The sequence below is a fragment of the Chiloscyllium plagiosum genome, unplaced genomic scaffold (genome assembly GCF_037043375.1).
Source record: "Chiloscyllium plagiosum isolate Xiang-an unplaced genomic scaffold, Cpla_swu_hap1 HiC_scaffold_4, whole genome shotgun sequence".
NCBI classification, from domain to species: domain Eukaryota; kingdom Metazoa; phylum Chordata; class Chondrichthyes; order Orectolobiformes; family Hemiscylliidae; genus Chiloscyllium; species Chiloscyllium plagiosum.
In genome coordinates this window covers 134,327,302-134,345,093 of record NW_028270142.1, presented here as the reverse complement: position 1 = coordinate 134,345,093, position 17,792 = coordinate 134,327,302, and the positions used below count along the sequence as shown (strand labels likewise).

Here is a 17,792-nt window from a genome sequence, read left to right as displayed (position 1 = left end):
TGTTTACCTCCCTTTTTAACAGTGGCATCACATTTGCTGTTTTCCAATCTGCTGGGACTGTTCCAGAGTCCAGCAAATTTTAGAAAATTACTGTCAGTGCATGCTATTTCTGCCACCATCTCTTTTTAGTATCTTGGGATGCATTCCATTAGGGCCAGGAGATATATCAATCCTTAGCTCCATTAGCTTGCCCAACACTACCTCTTCTGTAATAATGACTGTTTCCAGGTCCTCACCTACCTTCATCTCTGGCATGTTTTAGTATCCTCCACTGTGAACACTGATACAAAATACCCTTTCAGTGCCTCAATCATTTCATCATATCCCATAACTAAATTCCCCTTCTCATTCTGTCTCTAAAAGGCCAACGTTTACTTTAGCAACTCTTTTTATTTTATATATTTATAGAAACTTTTGCTATCTGTCTTTATAATCTGTGCTAGTTTTTTCTCACTGTCGATCTTACTTTTCTTTTTAGCTCTTTTTGTGGCTTTCTGTTGACCCTTAAAGTTTTCCCAATCTTGTAGTTTCATGCAGTTTTTGGCTGCTTTTTAAGCCTTCTGTTTCAATTTGATAGCCTCCCTTATTTCCTTCGATACCCATGGCAGATTACCTCTTTACTTACAATCCTTCCTCTTGACTGGAATATGCTTTTGCTGAGCATTTTGAAAAATTGCTTTGAAGGTCCTCCACTGCTCACCAACTGTCCCACCATCAAATCTTTGTTTCCAGTCTACTTTAGCCAAGTCCTCGCTCGTTCTATTGTAGTCCCCCTTCTTCAAGCTCAAGACCCTGGTTCTGGATTTTATCTTTGCACTCTCCATCTGTATTCTAAGTTTAACCATACTGTGCTCACTCTTTCCAAGATGATTCCTAACTATGAGGTCGTTAATTATTACTGTCTCATTTCACAGGACCAGATCTAGGATAAAAGTGAGGACTGCAGATGGTGGAAATCAGAGTCTAAATTAGAGTGGTGCTGGAAAAGCACAGCAGGTCAGGCAGCATCCGAGGAACAGGAAAATCAACATTTCGGGCAATAGCCCTTCATCAGGAATGAAGGCAGGGAGCCTCCATGATGGAGAGATAAATGGGAGGGAGATGGGGCTGGGGAGAAGGTACTCTTTGCTACCTTCTCCCCGGCCCTACCCCCCTCCCATTTATCTCTCCACCGTGGAGGCTCCCTGCCTTCATTCCTGATGAAGGGCTATTGCCCGAAATGTCGATTTTCCTGCTCCTCGGATGATGCCTGACCTGCTGTGCTTTTCCAGCACCCCTCAGATCTAGGATAGCTTGCTCCCTTACCAGTTCCATTACATACTGTTCAAGAAAACTATCATGGCTACACTCAACAAACTCCTCCTCAAGGCTGTCCTGACCGAGCTGGTTCAACCAATCATGTAGATTAAAATCCCCCATGATAATTGCTATAGCATTTTTACAGGCATTAAGTATTTCTTTGTTTATTGCCGGCCTCAATGTGATGTTATTATTTGGTGGCCTATAGACTACGCCTATCAGTGACTTTTTCCTCTTTAGAAATTAGAAATTCTACGCAAATGGATTCAACCTCCTTCTCCATAGAACCTGTGTCATCTCTCAGCATTGCCCTGATGTCATCCTTGAATATCAGAGCTATACCACCCCTCCTTTACCTTCCTGACTGTCCTTCTGAATAGTCTGGTTCCCCTGGATATTTAACTCCCAGTCATGACCATCCTGTAACCATGTCTCCGTAATGGCTACCAAATCGTATTCATTTGCAATGATTTGTGCCGTTAACTCATCAACTTTGTTATGAATGCTACGAGCATTCAGGTAATGTGCGTTTATGCTAGCTTTCTTACCCTCAGAATTTCAACTACCCAGTCTCCACAACTCTCTCAGCAAACCACATTTTCTTTTTTGTCCGGAAATGATAACCATTAATTTTAAAACAGTGCCTTCTTCTGGATTAACACACAAAAGGAAGCATTCTCTCCGCATCCACATTGTCAAAATCATTCAGCCTCCTATAAACTGCGATTAAGTAACCCACCCCTCTTAGTGGAATTTGTCCTTTAACAAAATGTGGGTAGCTGAACTAGAGGGGATTGCTTCTTTTACTGTCATTGTAAACCTTACCACTTTTATCTGAAATTCTAATGAATTAGGATTATGGAATACATTCCTTGGGGTTTTTGTTTTTTGGGATAACGATGAAGGTCATTTGGTGCGTTGATGTTTTATATTGACTGACTAAATAAATTATCCTTTTTGTTGCTAGGTGGACAGATTGGAAGTGGTAAATAAACGCTTTGTTAGAGTGGTTTTTGCACCAGAAAAGTTAGCTGTGGATGGGGTAAGTTGACCATGTACAAATCCAGATTTTCTCCTGGAGGATTGTTATGACTTGCTAGGTGCACTATTCTGAAGGCTGTACTGTTGTTTCTTACATAATAAAATTTTTCCAAGCCACTTTCCAGGAGTAGTTACAAATTCTAAATGGTTAACAGCAGATGGGTGCAGCACGAATCCTTGTGAGATTCCACTTCCTAGCCCCCGCCATTCAGAATGGCTATTCGTTGTCAGTAATCTACTTTCTGCCTTGCAGACAGTTGGCTATTCATTCTGATCTTGATTCCATGAATTGACCTTTTATATTATGTGGTACTTTGTTGAAAGCATATGGGAATTCTGTGTATATTATGTTAACTTCATTAATCTTGTCATCTTTTTATTTAATCATGAGATGAGAGTGTCACTGACTGGGCCAGTATTTATTGTCTACCTCAATCCCATGAGTATGTGGTGGCAAGCTATCTTCTTGAACTGTTGCACTCTATTTGCAATATTTTGCTTTTGTGCCAATATGTAATTATTAATGCCTTAATATCTATAGTAAAATGTAAATATAATGAACATAGTTTCAATGTATTTTAGTGGTGATTACAGTCTTATTCCACTTCTTAATGACTATCCATTTTGTTGGTTACCTTTTGAATCCTCTGATAAATGTTTAAACTAGACATTTTAGACATAGAACTTTGTCTTGGCACATATCACTCAAGCTGGTCATTACTTATTTCAATACTTTTTTTAAGCAAATAATGATTTTGATTAGATTAGATTACATTACAGTATGGAAACATTTTGATTGTATTCAAATATAATTTGAGCTTTTATCAGTCATTTCTGTTTTGCTCTGTGATCGGGTATACTCCTCGGGAGAGCTCTACCCTGAGAAGCAAAATATGACTCGCGTACAACACTTCTTTAAAAAAAAAAGCACAGAAAATTGCAGATGCTCAAAAACAGAAATTGCTGGAAAACCTGAGCAGGGTCTGGCACCATCTGTGGAGAGAAAGCAGAATTAACATTTCGAGTCCAATGACCTTGCTTAAGAATGGATTGTAGTTTGGCAAATGTTAGTTCGTGTGCTGAAGATGGGATGGCAGTGGGTGGGGGAAGCAGTATACGGTCGGTGGAGATGGAGCCCAGAGTGAAAGAAGTCAGTTGGGTAGACAAAGAAATGGATAAAGGTCAACCTGGATAGCTGCTAATGAGGCCTGTTACTGGCTGACAATGGGTTGTTCTGGTAGCAGCCGAGTAATTTTAGGGCCTGAGCCCTATGTCCTTACCCTAACCCCTACACCCCAGCCCACAAGGTCTGGTGTCTGGGGGCTGGGATAAGGGCATGGGAGAAGGTGCTCCAGCCTTAAACTGACCAAACTTAATATTGATTCCAGACGGCTGTAGGGACCCCAGTGGAAAATGAGATGCTGCTCCTTCACTTAAAGCTGAGCTTCGCTGGAGCACTGCAGCAAGCCTAAGAGAGAGAGGTATTGGCTTGTGCTAGAGATGTGTTGAAGTGGCAGGCAAGAGGAAGTTCAGAGTCATTTTTGCAGCAGAATGTAGGTTTTCTGTTGAACAGTCACCCAATCTGCGATTTGTCCCTCGTGTAAAGCACACACATTATGAGCAATGAATATAACAGTCTCGATTGAGAGAAGTGCAGGTAAATTACTGCTTCACCTGGAAAGTGTGTCTGGGGCCTTGGATAGCAAGGAGCAAGCATGTAAATAGACAGACATTGCAGCTTCTGCGATTGTATGGGATGGTGCCATGGGGGATTAGGGAGGTGTTGGGAGTAGACCAGGGTGTCCTGGAAGAAATAATCCCTGCAGAAGACTAACAAGAGAAGGGAGGGGAATGTGTGTCTGGTGGTAGCATCTCACTGGATGTGGTAGAAGTCTTTGGATGTAGTTGCTGGTGGAGTGTTAAGCGAGGACCAGCAGGACCATGTCACTGTTGTGGGAGAGAAGAGGAGGAGTGAGGGCAGAAGTGCGGGAGATGGGTTGAATATGGCTGTAGCTCATCGCAAGCTGGACGAACCACATCTCATTTTCTGATAGGGGACCTGACAGCCTTCAGGACTAGATATCTAATTCAGTAATTTTAGGGCCTGAGCCCTATGTCCTTACCCCAACCCCGACACCCCAGACCTTGTGATATGGACTGCTACCTCAAACAACCCATTGTCAGTCACTAATGGTTCCAATTAGCTGCTGTTGATTCACCCAGGCTGACCTTTACCCATCACTTTGTCTGACCAACTTTCTTTTTTTCTCTCTCTCTCTCTCTGGGATCCATCTCCACCTATCATTTAGACCCCCTGCCCCCACCCAGCTTCAGCATCTATACCAACCTATTTCTAGCTACCGTCAGTTCTGAAGAAGTGTCACTGGAACCGAAATGTTAATGTTAACTCTGTGTTCTCTCCACAAATGCTGCCAGACCTGCTGAGCTTTTTCAACAATTTATATTTTTACAGTATTTCTAAGCTGGTCTTACCTAGTTTTGGAGCAAACAGCTTCATTAGAAATTGGTTACATGCTGAGACAAGCAATTCAGATTCCATTAATATTCAGAAGTGTTATTACTTAGAATCCCAACAGTGTGGAAGGAGGCCATTCAGCTCATTGAGTCCACTGACTCTCTGAAGTGCGTTCCACCTAGACTCATCACTCTACCCTACTCCATGGTGCTTCATTTCCCATGGCTAATCCACCTAACCTACTCATCCCTGGACACTTTGGGCAATTTAGCATGGCCAGTGTGCCTAACCTGCACAGCTTCGGACTATGGGAGGAAACACAGAGCACCTGGCAGAAAGTCGCACAGACATGGGGAGAATATGCAAACTTCGCACACAGTTGCCCGAGGATAGAATCAAACCTGGGTCCCTGGCGCTGTGAAGTAGCAGTGCTAACCACTGAACCCCCATGCTGCTCATTTGTCTTACTGCCTTGGGAATTGGGAATCAGATGCTTGTCATAGTGATGGCTCTTACTTCCACATCAGAGAGTGAATTCAAGGTGCCTAGTATAGATTATCCAGGCCTATGTTGAAGGCGTGACTTTTGGGTGAGATGTAAACTGATGAACAAGGTCCAACAGCAGTATTCAAAGAAGGGCAGTGATATTTGCTGGTGGCTTTGCCCACCATTATTTTCAAATCAACACACCAAAATCGACTAATAGATCTCTTTGGTGTGTGCTGTGAACAAATTAACAATTGTTTGTCTGCATAACAACAGTGGCTACACTTCAAAAGCTGCAAATTCTTTGGGATGAACTGAATTCATAAATATTCTATTGATGTGCAAATGTTTGATGCCAGTTATTTAAAGTAAAGGCTATGCAGTTATGATCCATGCTGATGATGTTACTGGACAAATCGGATCCCAAAACTGGCTTGATAGTTTTTTTTTGTCTTAGCAAAGTGATCTTTCACTGAAGCACAAATACATAATGTTGTAGAGTTGGTTTTAACAAAACAACAGAAGTTTATTTTATGGAAGAAATGAAGAATAAAATTGAATAAACCAAACTATTTCATGCCCGAAACGTCAATTCTCCTGCTCCTTGGATGCTGCCTGACCTGCTGCGCTTTTCCAGCAACACATTTTCAGCAATTTACATATAAGACAAGTTTACAACATACAAGGTAAAATACAATCGCAACAACTCTCCATTAAGTGCTGCCACCAGTCAGAGAATTCCTTTTTCTATCACACAAGGTTTGACTTAGCCATAGCTTCAATTCCCTGGTCGAGAGCTTACACTGCCTCAGCTTAAAATAACCTTTTAACATTCTAACCAAACATTTCTGGTCTGAAACTTTAAATAGTTTGGACTGAGGTAAACTATTAACTGCTTAAATTGTCTGTTTTCTTTCACAGCAATTGTTATGTACCTCCAACTCCAGTCAACACTTCTGCAAAATTGCCTAAATGAATTAAAAAAGCTTTTCCAAGCTCTGGGTATTTCCCCTTAGCCAAAAGAAAATCACAGAACCTTATACCTGAAACCTAATTCACAATTATTTACTGTGTTTGTTCATAAAACTCCTCCAATGTAAACTGATCCCCATTTGCTTCCAAGAACTATCTCCCTAATATTGTTTTAAACAGACCAAATATCCCACTAGTTCACGATTCAAGCTCTAAATTAAATGATTTTAAAATATATTTTCAGTCATGTACACTGCATTATGATGTTACCTCATGCTTTCAAACTTCTCTGGAAAAAATAAAAGTAATTCGGACCATTTTCAATTTTTCAGCAACTCAGACTTAATAGAGGGAGGGGCCATACTGGTCCTGGTATTGGGAATAAGCACCGGCAGGAGATCAAGTTTCAGTAGGGGAGCATTTTGCGATGATTTTGGATATTTATGGATAAGGACAAGAGTGGACCTTGGATGAAGGTGCTAAATTAGGGCAAGACCAACTATAACTGAATTAGGTAAGAATTGGAGAATGTGGATTGGGAGCAGCTGTTCGAGGGCAAATCTACAACTAATGTTTGGGAGTATTTTAAAGACCAGTTGATTAGAATGCAGGACAGACATGCTCCTGTGAAAATGAAGGGCAGGATTCTGGAATCTTGGAAGACTGGATAGTATCAGCTTAATCAAAATTAAGGAAGTTTATCTAAGGTTTAGGCAAGTAAAAACAAAGTACTTGGAGAATATAGAGAGAGTAGGACGGAGCCTAAACAAGGAGTGAGGAGGGCTAAAAGGGGCCATAAAATGTCTTTGACCAGCAGGGTTAAGGAGAATCTCAAAGCATTTTATACATGCATTAGGAACAAGAAGATCGGGAGGGAGCTGACCTACTCCAGAATAAAGGATGGAGGTTCTGTGAGGAGCCAGAGGAAATGGGTGAGATCCTTAATGAGCACTTTACATAGATATTCACCAACATGAGGGATGTTGATTTTAGAGAAAGATGTGTGAATACTCTTGGGCAGGTCAACATAATGAAGGAAGTGTTGTGTGTTTTGAAATGTTAAGGTAGACAAAGACCCAGGGCCAGTCAGGATCTATCCTAGGATACCATGGGAGGCAAAGGAGGAAATAGCTGGGGCTTTAACAGATACCTTTGCATTCTCCTGGCCTCAGGTGAGGTTCCAGAGAATGGGAGAATGGCCAGTGGTGTTCTTTTTGTTTAAGAATGGAAACAGCGATGATAATATGCTGGTGAATCTGATGTCAGTTGTTGGGAAACTCTTGGAGAGGGTACTGAGGCACAGGATTTGTTCACATTTGGAAGCGAATGGACTTGTTAGTGATAGGCAACGTGAATTTGTCCGGGCAAGGTCTCACTAACTTGATTGAGTTTTTTGAGGAATGACTGGAATGACTGATAAAGGAAGGGCAGTGCTGTTGTCTATGTGTACTTTAGTAAGGCATTTTATAAGGTACCTCATAGCAAGTTGATACAAAAAAGAGTCTTATGGGATCCGGGGGTGTACTGGCAAGATGAATACAGAACTGGCTTGGTCATAAAAGACAGGTGGAAGGGTGCTTTTTGAATAGAGATCAGTCACTCGTGGTGTTCTGCAGGAATCAGTGCTGGGACCTTTGTTGTTGTAATATATATAAATGGTCTGGGGGAAAAGATAGGTTGTCTGATTAGTAAGTTTGTGGATGATGCCAAAATTGGCGGAGTGGTCAATAGTGAAGAGGATTGTCAAAGGATACAGCGGGATGTAAATAAATTGCAGATTTGGGCAAAGAAAAGGCAGGTGAACTTGAATCTGGACACTTTGCAAGGTGATGCATTTTGGAAGTGCAAATTATACAATAAGTGACAGAACTCTTGGGAGCATTGACATACTGAGGGATTTGGGTGTACATATCCCTGAAAGTGGCAACGCAGGTGAATTAGGTGGTGGTCTCAAAGGCGTATGTTACACTTGCCTTCATTGGCCAGGGCACCAAATATAAAAATTGTCAAGTTATGTTGCAGCTGTATAAAACTTTAGTTAGGCCACATTTGGTATGTTGTGTGCAGTTCTGGTCACCATCCTACCAGACAGACGTGGATGCATTCGAAAGGGTGCTGAGAAGGTTTACCAGGATGTGCCCTGGTCTGGAGAGTTTTAATTATGAGAAGAGGTTGGATAAATTCATATTTTCACTGGAAAGGCAGACTGAGAGGTGACCTGATAGAGGTCTACAAAATTGAGAGGCCTCGGTAGGATGGAAAGTAAGAGGCGTTTTCCCAAGGTGGAAAGGTTAACTACAAGTGGGCACGGGTTCAAGGTGAGAAGGAAAAGGTTTGGGGGAGCAGTGCAGGGACGCTTTTTCACACAAAAGGTAGTGGGTGCTTGGAACTCACTGTCAGTGGAGGTGGTGAAAGCAGGCATGGTAGCAACATTTAAGGTGTATCTTGATAGAAATGTAAATGGAACACAGATGAATAGAAACCACGTATGGGCAATAAGTAGTGGATCTAAATAAGGATTAGCAATTGGTGCAGGCTTCATGGGATGAAGGGCCTGTTCCTGTGCTGTGTTGTATTAGTAAGCCAATTGAAAGTGGAACATAGAGATCATATTCTATTAAACATCTATCCAGTTTTTAATCACTCATTTAATTTATTTCCTCTATATTTGCTGCAGTATGTGTGGTTTAACATTGGTAGTGTGGATACCTTTGAACGGAATCTGGAGACGGCGCAGCAGGAGCAGGGCATAGAAGCTGAAAATAGGATACCTGTAGTATATTCAACAGAGAGTGATGGGTAAGAAATTAGTTTGTTCATGCTTAATTGCTTTATTTTAAAGAGATGTTATTTTCACTTATCTTTTTCTTAGCTTGATTCAATTTCTTTACTATTCACAATTTATGAATCATAGAATCCCTATATTCCAATTATAGCCATTTGGCCCATCGAGTCTGCACCAACCCTCTATAAGGTATATCGTCCAGACCCTGTAACTACTTCCTATAAATATCCATAGGCATCACCAATAAAAATTTCATACATATTCATTGTGGAACCTTTTATTGTACAGTAGAAGGAAATGGGTACCGCAGTAAACGACATGTGAGTGGGTAGGTGCAACTTTTTTTTTTTTGTTCCTATTTCCTGGCTTATGAGATCATAGTATTGCACAAGCTGGAACATTTTTACAAACTTGTAGCAAAGTGTCTTGATGGCTGCATGAAATGCAATGAATTCAATATTTGTTTTTAGTTATGAATGACCTAATTAGTCGGTTGCATCTCTGACTAAGAAATGAGATTCCAAATCCAACTTGTGCCGTTTTTGGATTTGACCAATAAAGTGAATTCTGTGAGTCAGAGGTTGCTGACAAAAGGAAAATTGCTCAATGTCCATGCATTACACTTCCTATGCAGTATTCAGCTGTAAAGTTGTTTGCCCAAGGGATTAAAAAAGTAAATAATTATTCCCTTTCTTAGCCTTAATTGATTTTGCAACTTCTATAGAATAGAATGATATGACACCATCGCCTGTTGCTGATATTACCCCTCGTTCATAAATAATTACACTGCTTGTGGTACATTCGATTATACAGCAATGACACTCGCCCTTGGCTGATATTGTCCTGATCTGTTGCATCTTGTTCTTTTTGGCTGTTCCCGCCCATTTCGGCCATCCTCTGCTGGTTCCTCTTGTTCCAGAGCCTCCAAGTGACTGGGTGAATGAGACCTATCTTGTCTAAATAGAATGAAATGTCAACATAAGGCAGGTGAAGAACTGTTCAGCACTGTCCACATGGTTCTCTTTCCTGACTTAGCACTTCCCTTTGCATTGGCCATGGATAACTATCTCCGCTTGAGCTCTGACCACCTCTTTTTTGTCGTAGCTGTGACCTTGGACACTTGTGCATTGACCCTGGAGCTGCAAGCCTCGTAGCTTCAGTCACCCAGTCCTCCCTTTGCCTCCCATCCCATTTGCCCTGTAACATTTCAACCTCTCTTGTCATGTTTGCGATCACAAAATCAAAGACCCACTTTCCCCTTTATCCGGCGGCCTCGCTCTATCCCATGCAATCCTTCAAGGCCTGGCACAGCCTGCCTTCTTGCACTCTTGCAGCCGTGACCCAATGTTCTGAGACAGCAACCACCTTCGTTCCACAGACAAGTATCCTGACCTCCCTAAACAGTCAACACTGTCCCTCCCATTGATAGCTATACACTGTGACCTCCCTGGACAATTGTCACCCAAGTTCAATGCAACAGTTTGGTCTCCTTTCCCCTGGCTGAGAAACATTCCCAATATAAAACCAGCTGATCCTGTTCATTCCGAATCCTCAAGGAAGGCTACTTCACCTGCTGCACACTATCTTTAACCAGTCAGAACTCCGAAGGCACATGTTTCTCATTTGCTGATGACTTAATCACAAAGGCACATTTTAATATGGCAACCATATGTTACAACGATGAGTATTCTTGACTTGTTAATTCTTGACTTTAAAAAGGTTCCTGCAGATTCCCATTGGGAATCTGTCTTTCATCTACTTTCCACTTAATTACCAACTCTTAGCCGGTCTTGAAAAGCTATCATTTCACCCTTTGCACAATTCGGTGCCCCTTTCCTACTCACAGTAGCAACATTACCACCCAGGGTGATATTTGTTATAAAAAATCAATCTCCAGTCTGTATATTTTCCCTTTTAATTTTCCTGGTCCTCATCACAAGTCTAGAATAAATCTGAACTTGTTTATTAATTGTTTGGTATGTGGATGATGACTTTTACTGATGTCTCGAGTTGACATATGGCCCTGGTCAAGTTTCTTGAAGCTGTTTGATACAATTTTGTGACTTGCTAGGCTACTTTAGATACAGTAAAGAGTCAACCTTTAGTATAATCTAGGAGTTATAGATGGGCTGTAATGTTTACGACCAGCATATTTGCTTGCTTAAAGGTTGCTTGTGGTACATTCGATTACACAGCAATGACACTCGCCCTTGGGTTGATATTGTCCTGATATTGTCCTGATTTGTTGCATCTTGTTCTTTCTGGCTGTTCCCGCCCATTACACAGCATATGCTCAGTGATGCCAGCGTTTTATTTTCAATTATTTCTAACTGAATTCAAGTTCTCAAACTCTATTTGGTGTCATTTGGCTTAACTTTGTCTGGGTTGTCTAGAAAGCCATTTACGTTATTTTAATCCCTCTGTAATACAAACAGTTGGGTTTGAATTACAAGCCTTGCATACTCTCAAAATGATTGCTACAATCATTCTCTGAAAAAGTTTGTTATATAATATAATATTCTCCTGTCTGAACGTCCATTTTGTTTCTGGTATGGATATCTTGTGTACATGAGAAGCTGAGTATTACAAAAAAGCTCAGTTGAGGGCTTGTTGCCTAGTTTTTAGCAACAGTGCTCCATAACAAGTATCGCCCATTCTCAGGGAAAGGTGCCTTAATTTGAGTGCTCCCTTAATTGAGTGGGAAATCATTGGTGTGAATCTGTGTCTAGTACAATGTCTCAAGCATTGATACTCGAACATTAACCAGATTGAATGCTGAAAGTCACAACTTTATTAAACTGGCAGGTATATTTCATTTTCAGAAGTGTTGAATTTTTCAGTGTTTTGGATATTACATCGACTTAAAAGTTGAATTTTTGGAATCAAATTTTTTAGACTAAATGTAGGGAGACAGCTTTTACATGAGTTATACCTTACAAGGGATTGAAATCCATGGCAAACTTTTTAAAATGGTTTTGGCAGTTTGTGTTTGCTGGCCATGTTCTGGATTCAGCAGGAACTGTATCCTAGTCTATATACTGGAAGTTTTTATGTTTTAAAAGGGGAAAAAAGCGTTGTGGAAAAGACTTTTCATGCCAAACATGTTCCCAAAACTAATGCAACGTGAAGGTAAAATGGAATATTTTGAGGCCAAATGTTTACAATACAAGGCATTGAGTCTTACCTTGTCTCATGATTTTGCCATTTCCAAAAGAAAATACAATTAAAATACAATCTGCACTTTAAAAAAATCACTTGATTTATGACACTTTTTTAAAATTCATTATTGGGGTGTGGGTACTGCTGGTTGGGCCAGCATATATTCCCCATCTCTTAGATGCTTTTGCGAAGGTGGTGGTGAGTTGCCTTCTTGAACCGTTGCAATCATTTGCTTCAGGTAGACCCACAATTTTGTTAGGAAGGGAGCTTCACAACTTTGTAGATATCGTAGACTATTTAGCATTTATTTATCATTTTATGCAAATAAGCATAACATTTTTGTTCTAATTTTAAACCAAAATAGATGTAAGACTATGCATCTTAAAATTGTGTATTACTGTATATTATGACTACAGCTTGAATGTTTGGATTCTGAATCTCATGCCACTGAGCATATGCCTACAATTTAAAACAAGGACTATTTTATTTATAAACATTGAATCAACCTTTTTATTATAGAAGTGTATAACATTTTCTGCTGTTGATGCCCTAAATATCGCAAAATTCTGAAAGGCTAATTTGTTTTTATGGCAACCAATTTCTTGCATAAATTCATTTTTTAAAAAAGTGAAATGTTAATGTTTTCTCACTTGAATTAATCCTTTTTATTCTCTTAGCTCATTTCTACTGAGTATGCTTCCTACTATACTGATCATCGGATTTCTGCTGTTTACCCTGAGAAGAGGGTCAGCAGGAATTGGCCGATCCGGACGTGGCATGGGTGGATTATTTAGCGTTGGTGAAACAACAGCCAAGATGCTCAAGGATGAAATTGATGTAAAATTCAAGGATGTTGCAGGATGTGAGGAAGCAAAGTTGGAAATAATGGAATTTGTTAATTTTCTGAAGAACCCAAATCAGTATCAAGAACTTGGAGCCAAAATTCCAAAGGTAAGTTGGAGACAAATCCAACTTCAAGAAGTGAAACTGCAGTGAGTAACATCTGAATGTAGCCAAGTGTCGTTAACCTACTGCTATAGGTTTACTGTTGAATTAGGATCTCTGTTAGTACAGAGTTTTGAGGATAATTTGGAGGGCCAAAGGTCCTGTTCCTGGGCTGTAAATTTTCTTTGTTCTTAATAAGCTAATATCCCAATCTTCCAAATGTGGTCGACAGATTCAGTCCATATTGCTATGGGTCTGGAATCACATGTAGGCCAGACCAAGTAAGGATGGAAATTTCCTTCCCTCAAGGGCATTTTCCGACAATCAACAATGGATTCATCATAACTCTCCTAACTTCAGATTTTTATTGGATTAAAATTCCACCTTCTGCCATGGCAGGATTTGAAACTTGAGTCCCCAGCGCATCATTTGGGTCTCTGAATTGACAACCCACTGATAGTACCATTAGGTCATGTCCACCTTGAATGCAGTAATCCAGATGAGACTGAGTCAAAGTCCTGTGTAGGTTCAGTTCCCCATCCTAACTTCAAAAAATAAATTCTGGCTATTGATTGAAAAGATTAAGCAATTCACTGAGCATAAAGTGTTGGATCAATTTACATCATACTTGAAGGAGCATTTTTTGTTGTTGTATTCAGCCCACGGCCCTTGAACAAATTTTAAAATTAGATAATTTATAGCGAAATTAAACTAGCATTGCATTAGGTAGTAAGTTGCATGTTGATGTAAAGTTGTTTGATATGCATAAATCAAGTCCTTTGGGTTTTTTTGGATCAGAAAGTAATACATTATAATTGTACCTATGAACGGATTAATGAGTTTCTCTAAACCCCATCCAAAGTGAATTAAGCATTCTTTTCGCAGGGAGCTATCCTTACGGGTCCTCCAGGCACTGGGAAAACTTTGTTAGCAAAGGCTACTGCAGGAGAGGCCAATGTTCCATTCATCACAGTTAATGGTTCTGAGTTCTTGGAAATGTTTGTTGGTGTGGGCCCTGCAAGGGTAAGTCTTACGGTATTTAATTTGAAGTTCTAAATGTTCAAAATGATCTGATGGTCTCTTTTTCCTAGAAAGGAACTGAAGATATCTTTGGAAGAAAGTCATGCCCATTCCTGAAAGGATGACTTTAAAAGTTCACACTAACTAACCCCACCTTGACTAGTTATTACAAATGCATGTACACATTAAGATAACTGTAGGTGAGAAGATACTCAATCCAAGAAGGTCAACAGGATAGTAGATTTGTTCCCTTAAACAGTACTAATTCACTTTGATCACAGCTTGATCAATGTTATTTGATGAGCTTAAATCCAACCATTCAATCCTTCACATCTGTTTGGTATTCAATCTGCTTAAAGTTGGTGTGTATATACAACCTATTTACCGAGCCTTTAATACATAACATACCCTTTTCCAACTAAAATCCATCATTTCCAGTATGAAAATATCAATTTATCTACAATTTTACAAGCCTTTAGGAAAGGAAGCTACAAATCGCTACACCCTATGTAGGAAAAGTAATTCTTGATGTCATTCCAAAGTGGTCTAGCTCAGGTTTAATGATTGTAGCTCCTTGTTCTGAATCCCCCAAAATAGACATTTCTCTGTTGAAGATCTTTGGAATTTTAAACATCCTGATTATATCCCCATTATCTTCTAAACTTAAGATAATTCAAACCAAATTTATGCCATGTGTCCTCATAATTTAGCCCTGTCAGTGCCTCTATCAATCTGGTGAGTTTGTGCCTTACTCTCTCAAAAAATCAATATGTCCTTCCTGAGTAGGAGAGCCAAATATGTCATGCACCTGCCTGGTGTGTTTTCAGCAGTGGGGAGACGTGTAAAGTAATGTGGGCATCCAGTCCACCACCTTGCCTCTTAGCAAGCAATGCCTGCCGTATGGCAAATAGGTGGTCCGCTTATTGTATGCGAATAAATAATTCAAGGTCAGTTGAGCTTGTTTCCTCACCTTGAACGCTATGCCACAGCTTTGCTCACTTATTTACTCTGTCCCTTAACTTAGCTACTTATTGTGCTTCCCATCTTAACGTCATCTGCAAATTTTGCTGTAGCGTTCTCTCTTCTTCCAAGTCCTTGATATATATGATGTAAAGATGTAGCCCTGGTACAGATCCTTGGGAATTTCCACTTATCACATCTAATCCTCGTATACCTTGTTCCTGCTCACTACCTTCTACCTCCCAATCAAATATTTGCCATGTAATTGCCGTTCTCTATTTGCATTTACTCAGTGCAGACATGTTGGTCACATGTTAGATTCTGGAGCATACTGTTCCTTTAAAGTCAGTCCTCAGGAATTTGGGATACGAGACTCTATTTGTAGTACATTTTGATTTACTGTAATTAATGGGTGGTGCTAATAGTTGTGGATTTTTTCACTCCATATTTGAATAAATCAATCTCTGATCAGGTGTAGAGTGAATCATAAATTGAGTAACGATTCCTGTGCTGTGCTGCAGTTCCGGTTTAAACTAGTAACAACCTATCACTTTCTACTGTTTACTGTAGCCTTCCAGTATTGAAGGCTGATTGACAGAAATCATTTTGTGAAGAGTTATGTTCTGAAATTGCTCTATCAAGGACTATAAATGAGCAATTAACACTTGTAGTGTTTAATCTACAATTGTCAGTTTGTCCCTATGTATTTTATCTATCCCTAGCAGAAAATCAGTTGTCAACACTTTACATAAAAGAAATTCTGATCAAGCATTAGTTGTCATGCTTCTAATCTACTTTTCCAAATTCAGGTTAGGTCATTGTCAGATGGCCTCTAAGATCTTTTTGTTGACTTTAATCTGATTAAAAGAAACATGTCAATGTACACTGAAGTAATCGATTCTATACTTACTCCATTTTCTGTCTGACCTTCTGATTTTGCTATGTATTTGAAATTTTAAAAAAAAGTGATTTAGGTTCCATTGTCACTCAATAGATTGACAACTTTTTAGTCAGTCAGACCTTATCTGAACATTGGTTTTGAACAGTTTTGATATTAATGTTGTTATACTCTATTGTTTACATTCTGAATTTGCATCATAATATGTATCAAATGATCTCCTGAACATTTTCAGACTGAATGCTTCTGTGCATCCAATCTTGGTATAAGCAATGCAAGTTCCATTGAAAATTGCTGTTTAATTAGCTTTTGCAGGAAATTCCATTATAAAAGTAATGCATGCCCAACTGCGCTCATCTCATAATGCAAAATGCTTTCTTAAAGAGAGTCAGAATTTACAGTAAAAAAAATCTGACCATTACTTACTTAAAGATCAGCCTGTATCTAAAATAGATCATAAGTACACAGTTGTATACAGTTAAACACACGAACTCATAAATTGTTTTCCAAAATATGAGAGAGCTCAATAAACTGATCAAATAGAATGTCTCATCGTCTGGCTGCTCTTTTGAATGTATCAGAATGGTGTACCTGCAAGATAGGTGCAGATTAAATCTACGCAAGAATATAATTTGTCCATTTCTGTCTTAAGTTTCTTTTGTAATGATGGGCTGCAAAGTCTTAATTACTGTCAAACAACTTCTCTGGCACTCAATTAACCAAGTGCATAGTCTCATCCTAGAGATTTTATAGAACCTTTATTTTTAAAAAGCAATTCATTTTTTCCTTTGTTTCTTTTTCACTCTTTAAAAAATACAAAATATACAAGAGTATCAATTCTTCAAATGAGTAATTGTGTCTCCAGACTCTATCAGAGATTCTTGTCCAGAGATTTGAGCATAAGCGTTTCGTGAGAACTCCTGTACTCAGGTAGTGTTGAGCTGTTACAGATGCCAATTTATACCATCTAGAAAGACAAGTCTGCAAATACATAAGAACACCACCACCACAAGTTCCCCTCCAAGCCATATACCATCCTGACTTGGAATTGTTTCTCAAGTGGACAACATGTCCATTGCTGTCTACATATCCTTTGTAATAATGGACTGCAAAGTCTTAATTATTGCCAAACAACTTCTCTTGCACTCGGAATTAACCAAGTATGAAAGAGAGAAGGCTACAGCAAAATTTGGGAAGCACAATAAGTAGATGAGAACATGAAATTATTAAGGGACAGAGTAATTAAGTGAGCAAACCTGTGGCACAGCATTCAATGTGAGGAAACAAGCTCAACTGACCTTGAATTATTTATTTGCATACAGTGAGTGGACCACCTATTTGCCATAGTGTGAGCATGGGGCTAAGGGGGAAGATGGTGGACTGGATCCCCACATTACTTCACATGTCTCCCCACTGCTGAAAACACACCAGGCAGGTGCATGACCTGTTTGGCTCTCCTACTCAGGAAGGACATATTGACTTTTTAGAGAATAAGGCTCAAACTCACCAGATCGATTATAGGCACTGACAGGGCTAAATTATGAGGACACATGGCATAAACTTGGTTCGAATTATCTTCAGTTTTCAGTGTTGCTGGATCAAATTTTGGCACTTTCTCCTAATAGCATTGTGTCCCTACATCCCAAAGATGGCAAAGCAGTTCACCACTGCTTTCTCAAGGGCTGTTAAGTTGTGCTAACCTACCAGTGATGCCAATATCTGCTGAATGAACTTTTAAAAAACTACAAGGA

The 17,792-nt window shown here is 39.6% G+C and overlaps 1 protein-coding gene across 2 annotated transcripts in view; it reads left to right on the top strand.

Moving 5' to 3' along the window:
- Positions 1 to 17,792, top strand: part of afg3l2 (AFG3 like matrix AAA peptidase subunit 2) — a 60,626-nt gene that overhangs the window by 12,432 nt on the left and 30,402 nt on the right. For both annotated transcript variants that reach the window (XM_043687726.2, XM_043687727.2), the window contains exons 6-9: positions 2,267 to 2,341; positions 8,952 to 9,073; positions 12,896 to 13,169; positions 14,049 to 14,186. In XM_043687726.2, coding sequence (XP_043543661.2) covers positions 2,267 to 2,341; positions 8,952 to 9,073; positions 12,896 to 13,169; positions 14,049 to 14,186 — 609 coding nt within the window. The remainder of the gene's footprint in view (positions 1 to 2,266; positions 2,342 to 8,951; positions 9,074 to 12,895; positions 13,170 to 14,048; positions 14,187 to 17,792) is intronic.